This window comes from Hippocampus zosterae, chromosome 19 (assembly GCF_025434085.1).
Source record: "Hippocampus zosterae strain Florida chromosome 19, ASM2543408v3, whole genome shotgun sequence".
Classification (NCBI taxonomy): Eukaryota; Metazoa; Chordata; class Actinopteri; order Syngnathiformes; family Syngnathidae; genus Hippocampus; species Hippocampus zosterae.
Window position 1 is genome coordinate 8,094,452 of NC_067469.1, and position 21,026 is coordinate 8,115,477.

The following is a 21,026-nucleotide window of genomic DNA, read 5'->3' on the forward strand; positions in this document are numbered from 1 at the left end:
GATAACGAGAACAGGTGGCGAAAAAAGGGCACATGAGGAAACAAAACCAAATGTAACCAGATCGAAACATAACAAACCCGTTCCAATTACGGGCGGCTTGTTGGTCCAGCGGTTAGCACGTCAATCTCACAGTGCAATTCCAGCTCAGGCTTCCCTGTGTGGAGTTTGTATGTTCTTCCAGTGCCTGAGCGGGTTTTCTTCGGGTACTCCGGTTTCCTCCCACTTTCCAAAAACATGCATGGCAGGCTGATTGAACACTCCAAATTGTCCCTCAGTGTGAATGTGAGCGCCGATGGTTGTTGGTCTCTATGTGCCCTGCGATTGGCTGGCAACCGGTTCAGGGTGTCCCCCGCCTAATGCCAGAAGACGGCTGGGATAGGTTCCAGCACCACCACCCGTCCCGCCCCTTGTGAGGATAAAGGGGATCTGAAAATGGATGGATGTATGGACGTTTCAATGACTGACGGGAACGTCCACGCGCAGAAGCTCGAATGAATTTGTGTGTGTTCGCGCGCGCATTTTTGTTTGTGTGTGTATGTGTGCGCGTGCGCGTGCAAGCGTCTCTTTGCCGGTCTTGCGTGTTGTTTTGTGTGCGTGCGCGCGCGCACGTGCTTGTGTTGTTTGTGTGCGCGCGCAGGCGTCTCTTTCCCGATCACTTCCGGCTTGGCGGGGCGGATGGAAGTCGTCCACACAGCGGGCGGCTGACTTTCTTGTTGATGGAGTTGGCGAGCCACTCACATGGCTCCGGACACCTCCCGCGGGCCGGGCGTCACCTCGGCCGGCTTGTAGCGAGACCGAGCGTGGGGGACACCAGGCGAGGAAAAAAAAGGGACGCTTCTTGTAGTTTGCGTGGCAGTTTTTCGCGTTACGAGCGTGACCAAGTTAGACCGTCTATTCCACGCTCCTTCTTTAGTACATGGTAATGGTCACTGTATTGACATCGATAATAAGTTATTCCACGTTGAGTAGAGTTAACTCAATAAATTTCTGCCGGAGGCGTCTGAGAGAGACAACTCGTAAGGTAAGACATTTGAATGTAATAAGAACCTCTTGTAAGCAAATTGTTGCTTTCTTCAAGATGTAACAACAGCATCCTCCAATGCATAAGTCGTTGTTTTTTCAGTTAAGTGTCATTTAGAATCCTTTCAACTCGTCGTTTTCCAGCTCACACAATGCTCAGTTCTCCACAACACCATCATGACCCAAGATTAAAATACAGTACAGTCACGTCAAGTGTTGATCAAAAAATTAAGGCAGCGGTCTTATTCTGAAAAAGTGTTTTATTCTGAAAAAGTGTATCTGTTTATTTTTGTAAGACACTGTACTATTATGCACACTTTGAACATTAAAACTATTGGAAAAGAGAACAAAACTTTTGTTGTGGAATACCTATTGAATATACAGTATGTTTGAAAAATAAACAGTTCTTATAACGGTACTAATTGAAAAGTTAAATACCACTGAACCGTACTTTAAAAAAATACTGTACTGGATCAGAATACACTTAAACAGACTTTATCCAGGGCCGCAGGCTACATTTAAAAATTTTAATAGCTGTGTTTAATAGCGTTGTCCCGATTCAATCAAATGGTCAGCAAACCAGGGCTCATCATATGATTTTCATTTGATCGGTATCATCTGGAAAAAAAATGGATTTTTCTAAACTGTCTTCATTTTTGAAGGTCTCAAAGCGATAAAATGAATCTGGGGTATCAATATAGCCAAAAGGAAAAAGAATATTTATGGTTTATGTTCCAAGATGTCATGTTCTGAGTTTGTACGGTGGCATTAAAAAAGGCGAGAAGCAGTGTCTCCCCCTGCCCACCCTTTTCCAAATGCAGTTTCTACTTATTGATGAGGAATTAGATCAGGACTCTAGCAGATACTCAGAAGTGGTTTTGGACCCGGACTCAGGTGCAAGAAAATGTGACGGGGTTATCTTTAGTTTGCAATGTTGTAAATATGTTGCGATTGACTCATTCATTTTTAATTTTACCATTTTGTCTTTAACCCTTTCATGCACCCTGTCACCTGAAAACCTGACAAGCTGTCCACTGTCGTAACCGCTGTCCCTGAAAAGGTTAAATGATGTCTTTCTCCCACTGGCATTATTATTAATGTAACGATGACAATCCGCTTCCAATGCGCAAATGTATTCTCATTGTACTCTCTAACAAGGACATATTTTCAATCTCGCTAGTTTGACTCGAAAAAAATGTCTTTTTTTTTTACCTTTCAAAATTCATGATTGCACTATTCGACAAGTTTCCAACAAAACTGAGCGATTTCTTCCCTCTCACTAGTCTAAAGATGGCAAAAGCAAATATAGACACCTAATATTTGGTTTTCATATGATTAAAACTTAAGTCAACGGAAAGCCTTTGGTGAAATTGCAGTCAATATTTGGATATGGAATATTAGTCTGCCTTCAAGGCATCTGAATAGCAATGACAGGAGGGCCTCCCCCAAGGCAGAATATTTATTTTGTGATAAATTACAAGATACAGTGTTTGGGTCTATTCAGTTTATTGCTTGTAAACCTTTCAGGATCTGGCAAAGTGACAAATTTTATGTTTGAGACTGAAGGCAAGTAAAAAAAACAAACAAAACATGCAGGACTGTGCGATTCTGAAATGCTCGCAGCCAAGAAGGACTTGTAAACACTCCGCATTCCACATATTTCTCTCTCTCGGTCGCTATCTCCGTTCTCCCGATTCCAGACTCTCCAATTTGAGGTTTTTGAGAATCCATGCGATGAATGCGATAGTTCCTTGCAACTGTCTCACCCCACCCTCCCATTCTTTCCAGGAGGAAAGCCGGGTGTTTATTCCCCCTCTCGAAGCGGAAGAACATCCCGGGGGCGCTTTTTTGGCCGATGATGAGAATACCAGCGGGATTTTGAAAGGCAATGATGAGTTGCTGGGGGGGAGAAAAAATGTGTTTCTGACACATTTGGACCTTCAGCTAGCTAAAGATAAATTCCAGGTGGAACGTTTGATCAGAATTCCTTAACATATTTGACAGACTGCGATATTTCATTTACCACATAACTAACAGTACTCAGTCAATAGCCCTGAGGCTCACCGCACATGGGGCCATGCGGTGGCATATGACTGAACTGAATAAATACCGGTATATTATGTTTTACAAACGTGAAATGTGGAGACTCTCCGTCTCAGAACTGCACCGGAGCTTTTACAACCCAAATTGCGTACGTACTGTAGCAATACAGAATATACAGTAGAGGTAGGACCCACATGACGGAAACGCTTTTTTAAAAACGAAAATTGATAGCTACTTAAATCTCGCATTTATAAAACATACTAAAACTCGCTGTAATTTTAGTCGAAATGGTCTTTGTAATCGTACTTTTTTAAAAAATCGTGCACTTGACAAACTCTCCATATATTTAAAACAAGAATCCTAAATCTGATTAAAAAATAAACGACAAAGAAGGATTGAAAAAAAAAACACGAACAAGCCTCCTGTGTAAACAAAGAGTGAAATGAACTGAATGAAAAAAACAAAACAAAAAACAAAAGTCCAAATGAAATTGAAACCATCTACAACAGGTGTCACCAACATTTTTGAGGGTGAGAGCAACTTCATGTGTACCGATTGTGTGAAGGGCTACCAAATTGATACACGTCTGAAATAACATATTTGTCCAAAATACCTTCAATAATATGAGGATGGGTTATTTTTAATACTTGATGATTTAAATTGTCAGACTTTGATCGTGTTTCGAAATGTCTCACAGTACTGCCAATGTTTGCATTTTTAAATCATAATTTCTACTAGCAAATCACAATGTCCAGGCACTGGCGGGCTACTCAAGTGGTCTTCACGGGCTACCTGGTGCCCACGGGCACCATGTTGGTGACCACTGATCTACAATGAAAAACCCAGGTCTCCGTGATTCCCGGCATGCCCTTTTGTCTGAGTAAAAGTTTCCATTCAGCTTTAGCCTCCAAAAAGCCTCACGACATTAAGATATTTCGGAAAATGATTGCGAGCTAATTCTGCGCAGGGGGTGGTACGGTGGGGGGGGGGGGGGGGCAGGCTGTCATTTTTCCAAAGGGAGTCCTACGAATCTCATCTTTTTTAAAAACATTGTGAAACCTGTTTCCTCGCCTTCCTTCTCGCCGTCATCCTTCATTCTTGTCTCTTGTTATTTTTCCTTCCCCCCCAAGTCAGAACAATAGTATCTTTTATTTTAGGGCTCATGACTCCAGGAATGATCTCCGTCTCTGACGCACTTAGCAATGGACGGAAAAGTCTCAGCCCGTCTCTGCTGTTTAGGGAACATTTGAATTTGTTTCCAGTTCCAGTAAACTCATTCAGTACCAGCCAATTGTGAACCAAGTCTGAAAAGACGTTTAAAAACGTCTTTGGGAGTGAATGAGTTGGCCTTTTTTTTCTTTTCTTTTTTCTTGTCAACAGGCATGATTTCTACCTCACCTGACCCTCGAAGCCGTTCACCTCCCTCCATTTTAAGGGGAACTAGTCTGATGTTCACTCGGCCTTCAGGGCCCTTGGCCTTGCCGCAGGGATGGCAGCATTTGCCCTAAACCGGAACGCCCTCCCAATCATGAACGGGTAAGTGGACGTCTCCCGGTTGGAATCAAAACTTCAATGAGACATAATAAGCATATTTTTTAGCTTCCAGTTATTTTAACCCTTTGAGGGATAGCGGTTACTACAGTGGACAGCTGATCATGTTATCAGGTTATAGGGTGCATTAATCGCTTTATTTTATCACTTTAATTAATCGATTGTCTGGGACAAAATATTCCAAAGTTGAAGAATTGGAACATATTTTAAAGTACGCACAGAATACACATACATGACATAGCACCAAACACAAATATCCCCCCCAACCCTTCTGTCCCCCTATTTTCCATTTATTGAATGTTTATCAGCATTTTTAGGGCGAAATCACTGATGGTAATAGTCTCCAAGATCCCAATCATGTAAAGCCGAGCTTTACCCTTAAAAATGTTTTGCACATGGAAGTTCACTGTACAAGCAACTAGAGTAGAAATACTATTTTGAACATGGTGCCCATACTCGACATGTTTCCTCTTCCAACAGCAGTAATCAGTTTCACGTCCGGCAAGGTACCACTGGTACCAGCTCCCGAGATAGTAGCAGCACGACTGGCCGACCAGTGCTGCAAGTTCCAAATCAGGGCACCTACTGCCAACTGCTGGGTGGATCGCCCTACAGCCCAGCCAGCGCTCAGGTACGGCAGGTCGAAATCAGACTATTAGGAACAAAGTGGAGGTGTACTTAATAAAATGGCCCATATTTCAACTTCCTAGACGAGCCTCAGTGGTCACCCTTTTGTCTTCCCGCTCTCCCCCGGCCCCACCTCCCGTGTTCGCTCTCCGTCGCCTCGGTCCCGGGAGCTCCTCGGGGTTAACGTGGGCCAACGGGTTCGAAGACTCAGCTCACCCGGTGCCGGCGAGGAAGAGAAGGAGTTGTCGGGAGGCGGCGCAGGAGACAGGCAAGAGGAGCGGAGACGCCAAGCGCAGCTGCTGCAGATTCATAAAGAGCTGCAGAACGTGGAGGTGAGCCGAGCGTTTACGCTCCCTTCTACCCTTTTCACTTTGACTCTCTCAATTCATCCGGTTTCTATAGCACTTGCCCTTATTCGGGTTGCGGGTATGCTGAAGCCTATCCCAGCTGACTTTGTGCTAGAGGCTGTTTGCACGCTGGACTGAACAAACAAGCATTCACACTCACTTTCATAAGTACAATGGTACCTCTACTTACAAATGTCTCTTCATACGACATTTTCCAGTTACGAATCGCCTCAGCAGGAAAATATTGCCTCTTGTTACGAAAGAAATTTGAAGATACGAAAGGTAAAAATACAGTCTGGACTGCTTATCGCAGCTCCGAGTTTCCTGAACGCAACATGCTCTGCCATTGGCTACGATGGAGCATCATCCTGGCATCCCATTGGCTAAGAGGGACCTTGACCGGATGTGTCGATGTGTGTTGATAGATAGATAGGTGTTGATGCAGGAGTCCTCGTCATTCGCCCAGGAGGTGTTCCGATGGTTTTACGTAAATGTGAATCACCCAGAAAAATGTTCACCAGTCGGGCAATCGCTCACTATACTAATATTTGCCTCGGACATTTTCGAAGGATTGTTGAAAGCCAACAAAAGCAAACGCCCCTGGATCAATTCTTGACGAAATGCCAGACAAAAACAATTTCTGAGAGAGACCATGAATTAAAGAGCCGAATTTTGCTGAATTTTGGGGGGTCTTGGAACGGATTAGGGCATTTACATGGAAAACGCGTCTCTACTTACAAAATTTTCTAGTTAAGACATTTCTTCCAGAATCAATTCATTTCATCATTAGAGCTGCCACTGTATAAGCTAATCTAGATTAATGCTAATGTGAACACATGATGGGAAACGAGCATTGTTCCCGATTCCAGTCTACATGGCCGCGTTTTAAGCAACGGATATTGGAGCGCACAGGTTGCACCAACACCTGTAGATAGACAATACAACAATACTCACTGGCATGTTTTCTTTATCCTCTGCTAAAAACGGCTTCCGTGAAAGGAGTTTGCTGAGTCACTTCCAGGATTTGTGAAAGTCTGTTTTGATTGTGTCGTCTTGACTGTATGACTGTCATCACCTGCTGGCCAAGTCTCCTGGAATAGATGACTAAACTGTATAGAGCTAATCTGTCGGCCCCGAGTTATGTCTTCCAGTGATGGTTTGTGGAAAAAGCGCTCGAATAAAGGTCACTGAACGCCTTCTTTCCTCTGTGTGTGAGTTGCAGGTCAAGGGAAAAGTGGGCATTTTCGAAGCGCACATTTCTGGGATTCGTGCAAAGGTGCTCACCAGCGAGCTCCAGTGCAGCCCTCGGTCTCCGAGGCGAGCAGTGGGCCAAGTCCCGCCTCCTCCCAGCCGTGGCAGAGCAGCCCTCGAATGCTCAATGACCCAGGCCCGCCAGAGTCAAGTTCCTCCCGCTCTCCAAAATGGGAGAGAAGGCGAGCATGAAGCAGCGCACGGAGAGAGCAAGCGGGAAGAAAGTTGCGTGATTAAAAGAAGCAACGACGCGGCGACGTTGTTTGTTGAAAACGGTTGCCATTCAAAAACAATAGAAGCTCCCCGGTCAGATGGACCACTCCTTGTCCAGGGTCCCCCGGAGACCTTGGAGGCGCCTTCAGCCAAAGATGGAGGGATAAAAGAGGACAGCGGGGTGAAGGAAAACAAACAAACACCGGGAGATGACGGAGAGTCAAAGGAGAGAGAGGTGAGCGCCAGACAGCAGTCGGGTCCTGAGGTGCTGCTGCGCACGGAGACCGACATGTTGGGCGCCCAGCCAGACGCATCTGCATCAAAGCCTGAGGGTCCCCCTCGTCTGACCAACACGCCCCCCGCCGTCCTTCCCTCCATCCCCGCCGTCATCATCACCGACCACGGCCTAGAGAGCCACCCTCAGACCCCCGTCGGCACCCCGAGTCCCACTTCGAGCCCCGTGTCCCCGTCCAACGCCTCGCTGCGCTCCCTCAGGAAGCTGTCTTCCTCCTCAGCCTCCTCGGCCGGCTTCTCCTCCTCTTGGGAAGAGTCGGAAGAGGATATTTCCGACACAGAGAGAGGGGGGCACCTTCTCACCCCGGCGCAGCTGAGCTCGCGACAGAAAGCAGTAAGTATGACAAATACCACATGTTGCCAGAGCGATGTATAAAATGCTAACAATTACAAATAAGAATCAAAAAGTTGCGTATCATTTTGCGACCGTACTGTTGGCGACTCAAATACTAAGTTTGGTAAAAGGACTCGCTTAGGACTGTTAAATCGTAATTTCAAAGTTTTTGCCTCCTTTGTAGTGTGTGCGCATCATGTGAGGTGATCCTGGGGCTTGACTCACAGGAACAAAGCTAGCACTGTGCCTGACCTGCATGTGCGTGTGTGTGTGTGTGTGTGTGTCTGAGTGCATGTGCGTGCCAGGTTTCTTAAAGGAAAGGGTTCAAGCAAAAAAAAAAAAAAAGAAAGACAATTTAAAAAATACAACTCGACAAGTCACACATACTCAGGGCTTTACCTGCCCTTTGAAGCACTACAAAGAAGTGCTGGCTTCTTGTTTGTTATTTTAATTGATCGTAAAAGTGCGACCTTGACTTTCAAGTTGAATTTCTTCCATGACCACAGTGTATCCGTCCATCCATTTTCTAATCTGCTTATCCTCGCGAGGGTCGCGGGTGTGCTGGAGCTTATTGCAGCTGTCTTCGGGCAGTAGGCGCGTCTACACAACCTGAACTGGTTGCTCGCCAATCGCAGGGCACACACAGACCAACCATTGGGGCTCGCAAACACAATCAATCCTTGGGACAATTTTAGAGTGTCAACATTTACCTGTCATGCATGTTTTTGGAATTCTGGAGGAAACCCGAATACCCGGAGAAAACCCACACGGACGCGGGGAGAACATGCATGCAAACTCCACACAGGAAGGCCTGAGAAGCGGATTCGAACCCTGCATCTCTGCAGTGTGAGCCCGACGTACTAAACAGTCGACCACCGTGCTGCCCTGACCAAGGGCTAATCTCAACAGCATCCCGACTAGTCTAAACACGACAGTCTGATTAATAGCACGTTTGTAGAATATGAGCTAAGTGGCAAAATCCACTTGTTTATTTGTCCATCTTAGGGGGCGGCCATTTTGTCACTTGCTGTCGACTGGAAATGACATCACAGCTTCATAAAACAACTGACTGGTTGTACCCTGAGCAACTGTGATGTCATTTTCAATCGACAGCAAGTGGCAAAATGGCCGCTGTGCGCGATGGATGAAAACTGGTGGATTTTACTGCTTAACTCATATTTTTATGATTGTCGAGAAAATTGTGGCGTAATATTCAGTGAAGAATAGGACCAAATTTGAAGTTACTTTATTCGTGATATCTATTTTTAATTAATCAAACGATTAATCGGTTATCTGAGTTTTATTCCGCCAAATATCGGATTTGGCGTCGGCCTCCAAAAATCAAATCACACACATAATGCGAAGCAACAGGCGAGAAAAATGTCATGGTCACTCTAAACTACTTCCTTTACACAAGAAGCAGCGACAAACAAACAAAGCATTTAACAATAGTCCTGAGCAGACAGCGCTCCCGGCGTGGCCCAGTTATGCCAATTTGCTGGAAAAGGCAGTGTGAGTAATGCTAAAACTAATTGATTAGTAATTAATGCCTGATTATTTCCTTGTAGCCTAGCAGCTGGCAAAACAACAAAACAGAAAGAAAGCCACACATGACCCGGTTGTTAGATTTTGACCTGTTGCTTCATTGTTCCACTCTGGTCCTGTCGGCGGCGATAATGTGGATTACAAAGTAGTTGACGCCAAAGCAACAGATAGTTTGTGGTCTCTCGCGTTTCGTTTGATTCGAGTAGACGGAAATCGGGACTACTTGCTAAACATCGACTTAAATCCTTGTTTTTCCAACTTTCTCGAGCGGTAATGTACCGACTGCACAATAGCGTGACACTGAGTTAATGTGGGTGTCGAATATCATGTCCCTTAAACGGATGTCCCGACGGTCACAGGTGTCTTGGGTTGCTATTTGTTTATTTTGGCTGATGGATTTGAATGAAGGCTTAGGATTTCTCTTTGCATATTTCCACTGCAAAGTGAAAAAAAAAGACGAGCACTTCTGCTGGTGGTTCTGCGTAAATAATTTTCAAACTCAATTTTACATTTAGATCCCCCAACGGCTACCGCCGAGATTCCGATCGTTGCGTACCCACCTGTAGCTCGTCAGCTTTTGTCTGATGAAACCTTGAAACCGTACCGACATGCACCGACATATTAGGCATGCTTGATTGTGCAAGCGGTATGCGGCGCGAGGCCAAGGAGCCAGAGCCCCCGATGAAGAGACAAGCGTGACGCTCGAAACACGCTGCTTACGTTTATGACTTGACGGAAGAAACAATTTCCCCCCCCCCAAAAACTCCTACTATGACGACCCCTCTCGCTTAAAGCGCGCGCTCAACGTTCATTTGGCTTTTTCACACGACAGCCCGCTTTCAGGCCTGACTGGTCTAGGCTGAAATGTAGAACAGAGCCTTATTTAGACACAGCCTGGCTCATCTTTTGACTCCTCCGGGCAAGACTCCAAAATGGGAAAGGCACACGTGTCCTGCAAATGTTATTGTAGTTGGAGCACAATTGGCAGCTGACGAAGCAACCTGAACAAGTTCATCATCAGGCGTCAGCATGGGCCCAGATTACATCAGCAGGGATTTTTTTTTTGTTTTGCTTCAGATGCGCCCAAAGGCACGGCGGTCCAACGGAATGTTTGTACACAGCCGTCTCGTAACAATGAAGGAACTTTCCATGCACGCAGCATGACGAGTAAAAATCCCAGTTCACACGCGTTTGCTCAAATGAGCGGATAAAAATGTAATTTGCATGCCGGGCCACTAGTTGGCAATGTCATTTCGATCTGATCCGAAACTGTCTTTTGAATACACATTGGCTGGCTAGTCGTGATTTTAGAATTGAAAATATGCAAAACAGAAGTCGTTATTTGTTGTTTGGTTGTCGTTTTTAGCGTTTTGAAACTTTTTCAGTTTGAAGTTGAAAACTTTTGACATAGAATACAAACTAAGCTCAAGTTTCCAAATGGGAAGCCATTCAGGCGATAAAACAGCTACAGCATATATATATATATATATATTTTCAATTGTTTAAGTGGTGCTGGGTCAACTTCAACTGTCTTTATTTGTCATTCAACACATTAATAATCCGTAAAAATAAATAAATGAAAGAAAATGGGCTATAATTTAGCTTTGGATGGAAATGATCACAACATCGAGATCAGTTTTCAAATTTTCAAAACATACACAACTTTTTCTTGCAAAATGACACTTAGTTAAAAGCAGTGTTCTTTAAACAGCTCAAACTGTTCATTATTTTATTCATTTGACTTACTTTGTAAAATAATCGGCCGATCAATTTGTCGTCAGTTTTATTCTGTCAAATGTGAAGATCGCCATCGGCCCTTGTAACGATGCAACTTTTTTTCATGACAATTACGTTCATCATAAAGCCTGCACCCAAAGATTCTACCCTGTAAAACAAACACGCACACGCACACACACACTCACACACACACACACACACGCACACATACATACACACCATCTTGCAGACGCTACAGCTGTCAAGAAGTGGGACACACACACACACAAAGCAAAACAAAACACATGCTGCACTGTGTGCGCCGCAGTGGAAAATGTTCACTACCACAGCGGCCTGTTGCTTGGCAACCCCGTGACGTCAAACTGAGTTTCCCTCTTACAGCTGTGTGCGCGCGCGCCCATGAGTGTGTAACTCTTAACCGTGACTGCGCCGCAGAGGGAGACACCAGTCAAATAACAGTTAACAGATCCTAAATAACGCTGCCCGTGTGAGATGTTTCGCAATGTGGGTGTCAAAATGCTCACACGCCTGGCAGCGGAACGACCATTTTCACAATTTGTTTTTTTTACTCATTTTTTTTCTTCTGGAGGCTGGACCACACACACACACAAACACACACGCGTTCTAATTTTAACCGCGTGTGTGAGAAGTAGTCTGAGTGTGTGCGTTCCTCCCCACTCTAAAACTTTGCAGACATTGTTTGGCGCCTTGCAAGAAGAGCTGGTGGGGTGTGATAGTGGCGTTGTTGTTTCCTCCCGCGCGAAAGCATCACCGTGCATAAATCGCACTGCCGATTAGTTTTGAAATTAAATACCCGTTGTGCCGCCATTAAGGAGGTGCTTTTAAAAATATCTTGATCCATATTATGAAAATAATAATGAATGAATTCAGTGATTCAAAGTGGATAAGACTGGGATGACATCTCAGTGGAGTGTGGAATCGGTCTGCCTGCGCCACAAATTAGACCTGCTTTTAACTGGTCTAATGTCGAGTCGACTTTTACACAGCGCCCTGTGACAAATTCCCAAATGCGGGAAGCTAACAAAAACTAATCTGCCGGTTTTTACGCACATCATTATCACCGATTGAAATGCATTGGGAATTTTTTATTTTATTTTTTTCAAATCTGTGAAAAATGTGAGAAGTAGAAAGGGGACCCCCCACACCTCCTCTCTCAATTTCAAAAGTGCTCCACTGCAAAGTGGATTTGAATTGGATTAATTGTTCGGCCCGAGTCCTACGTGATTATCACATCATCTCTATGTGGTAATATTGTGAAAATGCTCGGTCAGCACATTTTTAGATGGAAAGGATCTTGATAAAAAGCCAGGAGACATCATACAAATGATGTACAACGGTCATGCCTTGGCTTTTGTCCCTACTTCACTTTTGTTCTTTGTGTTGTTTACAAAGGGCAAGGCCTCTCTCGCTTCTTTTGTTTGTAGACACCGGCGGATATGGAAAATACTGTCGCTGAGGCAAAGTGGCATCCCCTCCACTCCCCCCACCCCCTTCACTTCCTGTCGGCAAGAAGTTCCTCTGCTTACCATTTCCTCTCTCTCTCTCTCTCTCTCTCTCTCTCTCAGTGCAAAGGTTGTTCTCTATTCTCTTTTTTTGTCATCCAGCCGTTCTGGTGATGCTGATAGGAGCAACCACATGGTCGATTGGCCAGAGGCTTGAGCCCTCACTCGCCCCTGAGTCTTAATTTCTCATCTTAGCGAGACATTTTGGACAATTCTATGCATCCACTTTTAGAAAAGGTCCACAAAAGCATGCTTGGAATTTCGGTGTGGAAGGACGCCATTCATCATCCTCCCGATGAGCTAGAATGCAGATGCTGACCTTGCAAATGAACTAAACATCAATTCCTGTCGGTGGCCACATGTCCGAGTATTTTCGGACTCATTGTCTCTCATTATGGAAGAATGATTATTATGATGAACTCATTCAGGACCAGATGTTGACGATATTACCAGCTGTTTGAGAGCATTTTGGCCGAACTTTCAAGACAAGATACAGCTCAAAGAAACAGTAGAGTCTTCACTCTTCACCCCTCCTCAAAAATTATTTCAAAATTTCTTCATTCTTTAGTATTCAGCAGTAGAACATGAGTCGGTTTCTGCCCAAAAAGCGGAGAAAACAAACCTTTTTTTTTTGATGGGGTGAATGAAACACGTCACAGAGCTGTAGTTTTAGCACTATTGTTTTTTGCTTATGTAACTGTAAAACAAAAAGTAGATTGCAAAGGGGCTTGGATTGCAAAATCATTTATTTACACATCAGAATCAAAATAACTTTATTGACAATGTACCACTGGGTGCAGTGAAATGTAACAGACACAACATAGACATAGAAAAACAAAGACCAATGGTGGGGGGTCGCAGAACAAGAGTCCACCTTTTACAGTGCCCCATTTTCGCAGACACATTTTTTCACCACGTTGGATCAAGGACATGAAGGTGAACATCCCCTCCCTGGGGTTTCCATCATTGTTGTGACTGACCTGCGTGCAGATTTGCATGTCCAGATTGCCAGTGGTTAGATTTGCCAATCAAATGACACGCGGTTGTCTATCGGCCCCGCATGCATTACTAGCCAGTAAGGAGTTTCGGGTGCTGGACGGGTGATTAGGGCCGGCAGAGAAGTTTAAAGATGGACCGGTTGCCACGATGGGTCATTTGTCGCCGTTCTGTCGCCACCTCTGAAGGCTTTGCGCTCGACTCTGCCAAGAAACGGCTTGCAAATGAACCATTTTGAAAATAATTAAATTTGCTGATTTTTCTTTTCTTCCCCTCAGTATTGCTCTTCCGATTTGATATGCGATTATGTTTTTCAAGTCCCAGTTTGTAAACTGCCATGCTGCTCATTGCCATCATGTGTTGTGTTCATCAATCTTCAGTTGTGCAGAGAACCACTCATGTGACTCCTCACTGCTTCACACAGTCAATGAGTTTGCGCGCGTGTGTGTGTGTATACAGTCCATAGATAGTCATGTTTCATCCAATAAATTACCATCAGGTCCACATGGGCTGACGTCACGCGTCGTCCTTCTTTGGTCCTCGTGTCTTCGACCTAACGTGGAGGCTCGGCTTCTCAGTGACTGTAAAATTCAAGAGGCATCACCCGACATACAGTAAATCACATTGTTTATAAGATGGCTATGCGCGGGGAAGGGGAGAGCCCTCCGAGAGAAGTCAGAAGTGGGGGGGGGGTTCAATTTTTGGTGGTTGCCAAGAGAAACCTCGGGACCCTCTGGAGGCGGGGGTCACAGTGTTCTGGAAACACAAAGTGGTGGTGTGGGAGACGCGGTGGTCAGGGACACCCAGCTCTGTGTGTGTGTGTGTGTGTGTGTGTGTGTGTGCGCGTGTGTGTGTTTGGCTAGTCATTCCATAAAGATTAAAGTCGGAAAAAAGTACTAAAGCCCGAGAGGTTTGTTTCCCTGGAGATCCACTAAAGCTGTGGTTTAACTGGCCGTTGGACTCTTCAGACTGGATGAATAAACATGACACTCCATATTATTTTCAGAATGTTCTCTTCAAGTTGGTGAGCAGAAGAAAAAAAAATTGGTAAACAAAATTAACGTCATACACATTGAAATGCCCCCACTTCTGGTCTAGTCTTGTGGGTCCATTACAGATGATAAAATGCTAACATTCCAACAGTTGGTTTGCTAACGACACCTTGAGCGGATAAATCAATCAGGCAAATTATTAGTCCTGTACAAAACAAAAACGTTGACAAAAATTGTTCGTTTAGAGTTGTTGAAAATAACATCTGCAGCCCCTTTGGGTTTATCTGAGACTACAGTCAACCTGCGCATACTCGCGTTTTGCTAGCTGTGGATTCGCCTAGCCGCAGTTTTTGTTTATATATAAAAGTATTTTTTAAATACTTTTTCATTTATTTTGGTGGGTTAAGTTTGTTCCCCAATATTGAATGTTTACCTCCCTGCATTTTTTTTGTTTATTTTATTTATTTCCCCCCCCAATGCATTTCAGTGGGCGTCAAATCGACTCAGATTTTCGCTATTCGCGGGTTAGCCCACTGCTTCTCCTCCTTTGCTTATCAATGGCTTTCTCTAACTGTGGCCTATCTTGACAGCACAAATCATGGAAGAAAATCAAGAACATGGTCCATTGGTCACCATTTGTCATGTCCTTCAAGAAGAAATATCCCTGGATACAACTGGCAGGACATGCTGGTATATGCACATACACACAAACACACAAATTCATTTTTATTGGGACGTTTATCTGGATTAGAATCATTTGTGGAATCAACCAAAATCGTTTATTTGTACTAGGTATGACTGGTGAAATGAGTGAAGCACTTGCAGCCAAATTAACCCTTTTAGGGTCAGTGGTCACCCCAGTGAACAGCTAATCATGTCATCAGCTTATGGGTTGTTATTATTGGTGCATGAAAGGGTTCAAATGGATCTTGAATGGCTATGAATTAGTTAAGATGACTCCATGTGTTGTCATGTAGTTCCGTATGGCAGTGGAAACTAGTAAGTGCATACAAATCCCGATTCAAGATGGGCCTTTTATAGCATCCCCACAGGAGGCCGTGTTGATGGTGGTTCCTGACGGGTGGCTGTCGTACGCGTCAGGGCCCTAAAAGGAAGTGCGGCGTTGGGGAAAAAAAAAAAAGCCCAAGCCAGACGGACAACCGTCTGTTGGGATCAGCTCGACCTGGCTTGACTGTCCTAAGATTCGTCTTGCAGTCTAACGCTGTGTCTCTGTTAACAGGGAGCTTCAAGGCCGGAGCCAACGGTCACATCTTAAAAGTAAGTCCAACACATTGTCGCCGTATCGTAAGAGGCGGCACCATCGTGTTGATCTCGGCTTCTCCGTTTAGAAACACTGCGAATGTGAGCAGCGCTGTCTGTCCCTACTGATGCGGGACGTGCTGTGTCCGTATGTACCCGGTTACCACGGCGACGTGGAGAAGGATGGCCAGAAGTATAATCAGATGGAAGACCTGCTGGCTGAGTTTGACTGCCCGTGTGTGATGGACTGCAAGATGGGCGTGAGGTAAGAGGACGTGGCCTCATCGCTCTCTGAAAATGGTCGCCTCCATCAAGAGGGAAGGTCCAAAGCTGGATGACCTCCATCGTCATTTACTGTGTGGCCTTCCGTTTTCCTGTTCCTCTTCCGCTTTGGTATTTCTCCGCTATGATGTCATGCTATTCATGAAGCTAATTCGCTTCTTGCAGTGGAAGCTGAGCCATGATGAAAAATTATCAAATTGCTTTTTTTCACTCATATAATTACGATTCCGATTTATTCTGTGATTCTTTTTTTGTCATTTATTTCCTTTAGGCTTACACTCAATTAAAGCAAATAAACCAATTAGTTTTAATGAAAGATAGTTTATCTTCAATTACTTATTAACTTACTAAACAGGTTGAAGTGCACCTACGCCCCAAAAAAAGCAACTTTTCTTTTTAAACTTTGCTGAGGAACTTTTTAAACATTGCATGTGTGTGTGTGCATGCTTGCGGGCGTGTGTGTACACATTTTAATGATGGCAGTGATAAAGAGACTCATTGATAGAGAGACTCATGATGAATTCGAAGAAATGGTTTAACGGTTACGAAGAACGCTTTGCACATAAGTGTCCTCCGGCTATGTCCATGCTACATTGCCAAGTTTGAGGACAAACACGTTTTTATTTAATCACACGCAGCGGTATGTTAGTGTAAATATGCGTTTCACTGAATATTCATGATAGACCTGTCCTGTCTCGTTGTGAAGTGTTTATTTTCTCATCATATATTTGAGGATACATTGGAAGAAATCACATGGCTTTACGTGTGTATGTGCCCTTTTAAAGGCTACATGAATACTTAATATCGTTGATCTGATCATACCTGGCTTTTGCTGTATTTTTTTCATTTTCCGAAACCTCAGTTACAGTAAACGAAATAAAACACATGAATTACATTTCCATCGTGGTTTCCTAATTAACCCTTTCATGCACCCTGCAACCTGATAACATGATAAGCCGTACACTGTAGTAACCGCTGTCCCTCACAGGGTTAAACTGCAGTAGTAAAATGCCAATTTCACACATTTTCATTCATCCGTTGCCCTATTTTCCCCTCATCCATCAGGACATATCTGGAGGAGGAGCTGACCAAGGCCCGCAAGAAACCCACCCCGCGGCCGGACATGTATCAGAAGATGGTGGAGGTAGACCCCGAGGCGCCCTCGGCCGAAGAGAATGAACAGAAGGCGGTCACCAAGCCCCGGTACATGCAGTGGCGGGAGACCATCAGTTCCACCGCCACGCTGGGCTTCCGGATAGAAGGAGTCAAGGTTAGCGCTCACAAAGCCGAGGATGTGTATGTGTTTTTCGGAGTATGTGTGGGACGGGGTTGGGGGGGGGGGTGTATGTCCTTCAGGGCGATGATCTAACTTCCTGTTTTTTTGCACAGAGACTTCTAGTCGAGTGTAAATCATTATGTCTTTCTTTGTCGTGTGAGGGGTCTGTCGGTGGCAGCTTGCTTGGCCTTTAGCATCTGGCCCTGACACACACACACGCGGTTTCGGCTATATAAGGACATTCATGGCTTCCCGGTGGTCCGTTGCCATGACTCTGAGGGTTATCCCCAGAAACAGAGGTGTGTGTGTGTGTGTGTGTGTGTGTGTGTGTGTGTGTGTGTGTGTGTGTGTGTGTGTGTGTGTGTGTGTGTGTGTGTGTGTGTGTGTGTGCGCGCGTGTGTTCCCAGACCTGAACCTTAAAGGCGGGGGTGATGTTGTCCCTCCAAATAGTACCTTGTTGCTTGGCAGCCATGGAACACAACTAATTCTACCAATCTGTAGCACTTCTGTGCTGCCGACATGTATCAGAGCTAGTCACGTGACATCAAATGTCAGATCTTCAAAATAACTTCCACCGCCTTCCTCAACTAATGTCCATTTGTTCTTGGGCTCCTACTCTGTCCTCCCTTTCCTTCCTCTCCAGTGTGAACACCTACACTATCCTCTTCCGCAAAACAAGCCGGGAAATTGTGGCTCCTCGTGTGTCGCAAACAAAGTGGATCATTTCACAAGTGGCTTCGATAAGTGGTGACAAAGTTCTCAGGAGTCAGACAGAATAGTCGGCAGTCCAGGAGTTCCACAGGGAACCATCCTAGAGCTCTAGTGCTAACATGCCAACAGCTGGTATGCTAACATCGCATAACGGCCTGAGTAGTGAAAGAGCAAAGGCAAATTTGTAAGGATTTTACCATGTGTTCTGTGGTCATATACTATTTAGGGCGAGAATCGATATATATGCTAATTTGCCAACTGTTTGTACGTTATCGGCTCTTTGAGATTGGACTCTTTCAAGAGTTGTGAGGCAGAGTGTGTCCTGTGGCCCCACAGAAGGAGGACGGGACAGTCAACAGAGATTTTAAGAGGACAAAGACGCGTGAGCAAGTCATGGCGGCCTTCCGCGATTTTGTCAAAGGCGACAAGGACATACTGGTAAGTGGGCTTGGGAATTGAAAACCCCAAAGCGAAAGCAACGTGGCAGAAACTGACTGACCTGTGGCACATGAAGGTGGGGGTGGTGGTGGTGGGGGGGGGGTACGGCAGCTAGTTTTCATGATGTTGAAGCATGTACAACACGCATGTGTTTTCAGAATATCTACCTAGCCAGGCTGAAGGAAATCAGAAACACTCTGGAGACGTCGCCTTTCTTTAAAACTCACGAGGTAAGGCGATTTCCTCAACATGTAATCTTCAGCTTTCTTGTGAAAAATTGTCCGTGTTGTCGCGCAGGTGATCGGCAGCTCCCTGCTGTTCGTCCACGACAGCAAAGGCAGAGCTAAAGTGTGGATGATCGACTTTGGAAAGACGATGGCCCTGCCCGAGGGCCAGGAGCTCGACCACCGAGCGTCCTGGCAAGAGGGCAACCGGGAGGACGGCTACCTTTTCGGACTGGACTGTCTGGTGGATATCATTTCTGCCTTGTTGGACTCTGAAATATGAGCGTTTTTACTATTATTATTGTTATTATTATTATTATTATTTAATCCACAGCGGAAACATTTGGAAACACGCGCACGCTCTCGTTTTCGGATGTCAGTTTTGCAGATGTTCGTTTCCGAAAGGGGAAAAAAACACTCAAACCTACTGCATCTTTAAAAGATACACCGACACACCCTTTTATTTGAAGTAACAGGAACAGAATTACAACAGTTGCAGATGTGGATAATCTGTCATTGAGTATTAGGCAAAGGCTGAAAAGAAGACAAAAATGACACTAAATTAATATTTGTTATCTTGCGCAAATGAAGTTGTTTATTTTTAAGAAAAAAAATTAGAAGACCATCATAAATTTATTGTATTTAAAGCGGCTCCACTGATATTCTTCCTTTTCCCTGTAAAGGTTTTAGTCTGGTTATATGACTTTAATCTTGAAAATAATTGAGTTGTTAAAAAAGTGACTTTATCCTCATAAAATAATGTATGTTTTTGTCATTGCGAAAATATACCACTTTTTATCTAAAAAATACACAACTTTATTTTCGAAAAATAACATTTTTGTTTAAAAAAAATTAAAAAATACACGACTTCTCGCCACAAAATTATACAATTCATGTGATTTAATTTAGGTTAGCACTTAAATCTAAAAACTGTCCAATTTTATTATTATTTTTAATTGTCTTCAATCAAAAATGATGAAAACAAATTTTATTAGAAAAATATATAATTCGTTTTGTAAAGAATTATGGCAAAAACATACAGCTTTTCATCTCGAAATTAGAAAACCTTTTAGTTGTTTACCATTTGTAAAAGTAGAATTAAATTCTCGTAAAATTACAACTTCAATTATAATTTCACGGGCAATGAACGTTAACGCCCCCCAGTGGAAGTACGAGGAACGACATCGAATTAAAAAAAAAAGAATGCACATGGTGCCTTAAAAACACACAATGAAGCCTCAAAATGTTTTGGGATTAAGTTAAATTTCCAGTGAGGACGGGAGAGTTTTTGCTGTTATATTTTTACCCTATTTGTCACTTAACATGTCGGCACGATATTTTCCACGTTTGAAGATTTTTGTTAAGTGTGTTTGGCTTGGATCTGATGTCTAAAATGTATGGGTTAAATGAGCAAACTTGTTAAATGCTCTGCTTTCCTATCCTGTTCATTGTGTGGATGACACCATTTTAGCGCCTGCTGAACACTCTTGATGTGCAACCTAATTTCAACTATGGTGCCTCACTGCCTTTACTGACTGTCTCCACCATCTGCCTTCACTCCATGTCTTATTTCCCTCTGTAACTCTTCAACGAGTGCATGTTTATTAGCGTCTTAAAGCGTGTTCATCTCTATTTATAATACAGCATATTTCTTTTAGCTGATGGCTTGGCCCTGTGGGATGCTTTTATTGGACTTTTTTTGTCTCATTTGAACCTGTGCTTCAGTATTGCAGCATGTGCTTGAAAGAAAATACACTGCCATGATAAAAGTACAGTGTCTGGGTGATTTTTAAGAGGCGAACTACAATTAAGATTCCCCCCAAAAAATTCCCCCAAAATGCATTTAAAGCTATTTATTAGAATTGGGGTTTCTGGCTCTAGTTTTGCTGGTTTCCAAATGTATTATTACTGCCATTATAATTTGGATGATCTATTTAAATAAATAAATTAATTAATAAATCAGGGAGGACTAGTTTCCTTATATTTCCTGTCAATATGTCATACTATATTTTAATAATGATGTAATACATTTAATATTTTAAGGGGCTGCCCTTTTTATCAATAAGAATAGTACATAAAGTTATATTGTAATTTCATGCTCTATACTGCAACTTAGATGCATTCTGACACGATTTATTTTTAAAATGCATCTTACACAATGTAATATATTACAAATATTTAACTTTATGATAATTTGTTGTTTAAAATTAAAAATATAATATTACTTCTGGTTTTAGATTCATTATATAATAAAAATATGTAAATATTTATTATCCAGTTTGAAAAAGAAATGCCGATTATGTGCTCTCCTTTTGATTAGTGTAATACAGTGAATACTGTATTTAATGCTATTGTTGTAATG

The 21,026-nt window shown here is 43.6% G+C and overlaps 2 protein-coding genes across 2 annotated transcripts in view; both read left to right on the plus strand.

The window, feature by feature from the left end:
* Positions 1-21,026, plus strand: part of tmem200a (transmembrane protein 200A) — a 127,526-nt gene that overhangs the window by 67,910 nt on the left and 38,590 nt on the right. The gene's annotated exons all lie outside the window — the stretch shown is intronic.
* Positions 554-20,433, plus strand: itpkb (inositol-trisphosphate 3-kinase B). Its single transcript, XM_052052733.1, has 12 exons — positions 554-1,021; positions 4,444-4,599; positions 5,095-5,254; positions 5,325-5,573; positions 6,811-7,680; positions 15,064-15,163; positions 15,714-15,751; positions 15,823-15,998; positions 17,081-17,285; positions 18,339-18,440; positions 18,599-18,670; positions 18,738-20,433. Exons 2-12 carry the CDS (start codon positions 4,553-4,555, stop codon positions 18,945-18,947), a joined length of 2,229 nt encoding a protein of 742 aa, XP_051908693.1. The 5' UTR covers positions 554-1,021; positions 4,444-4,552; the 3' UTR covers positions 18,948-20,433.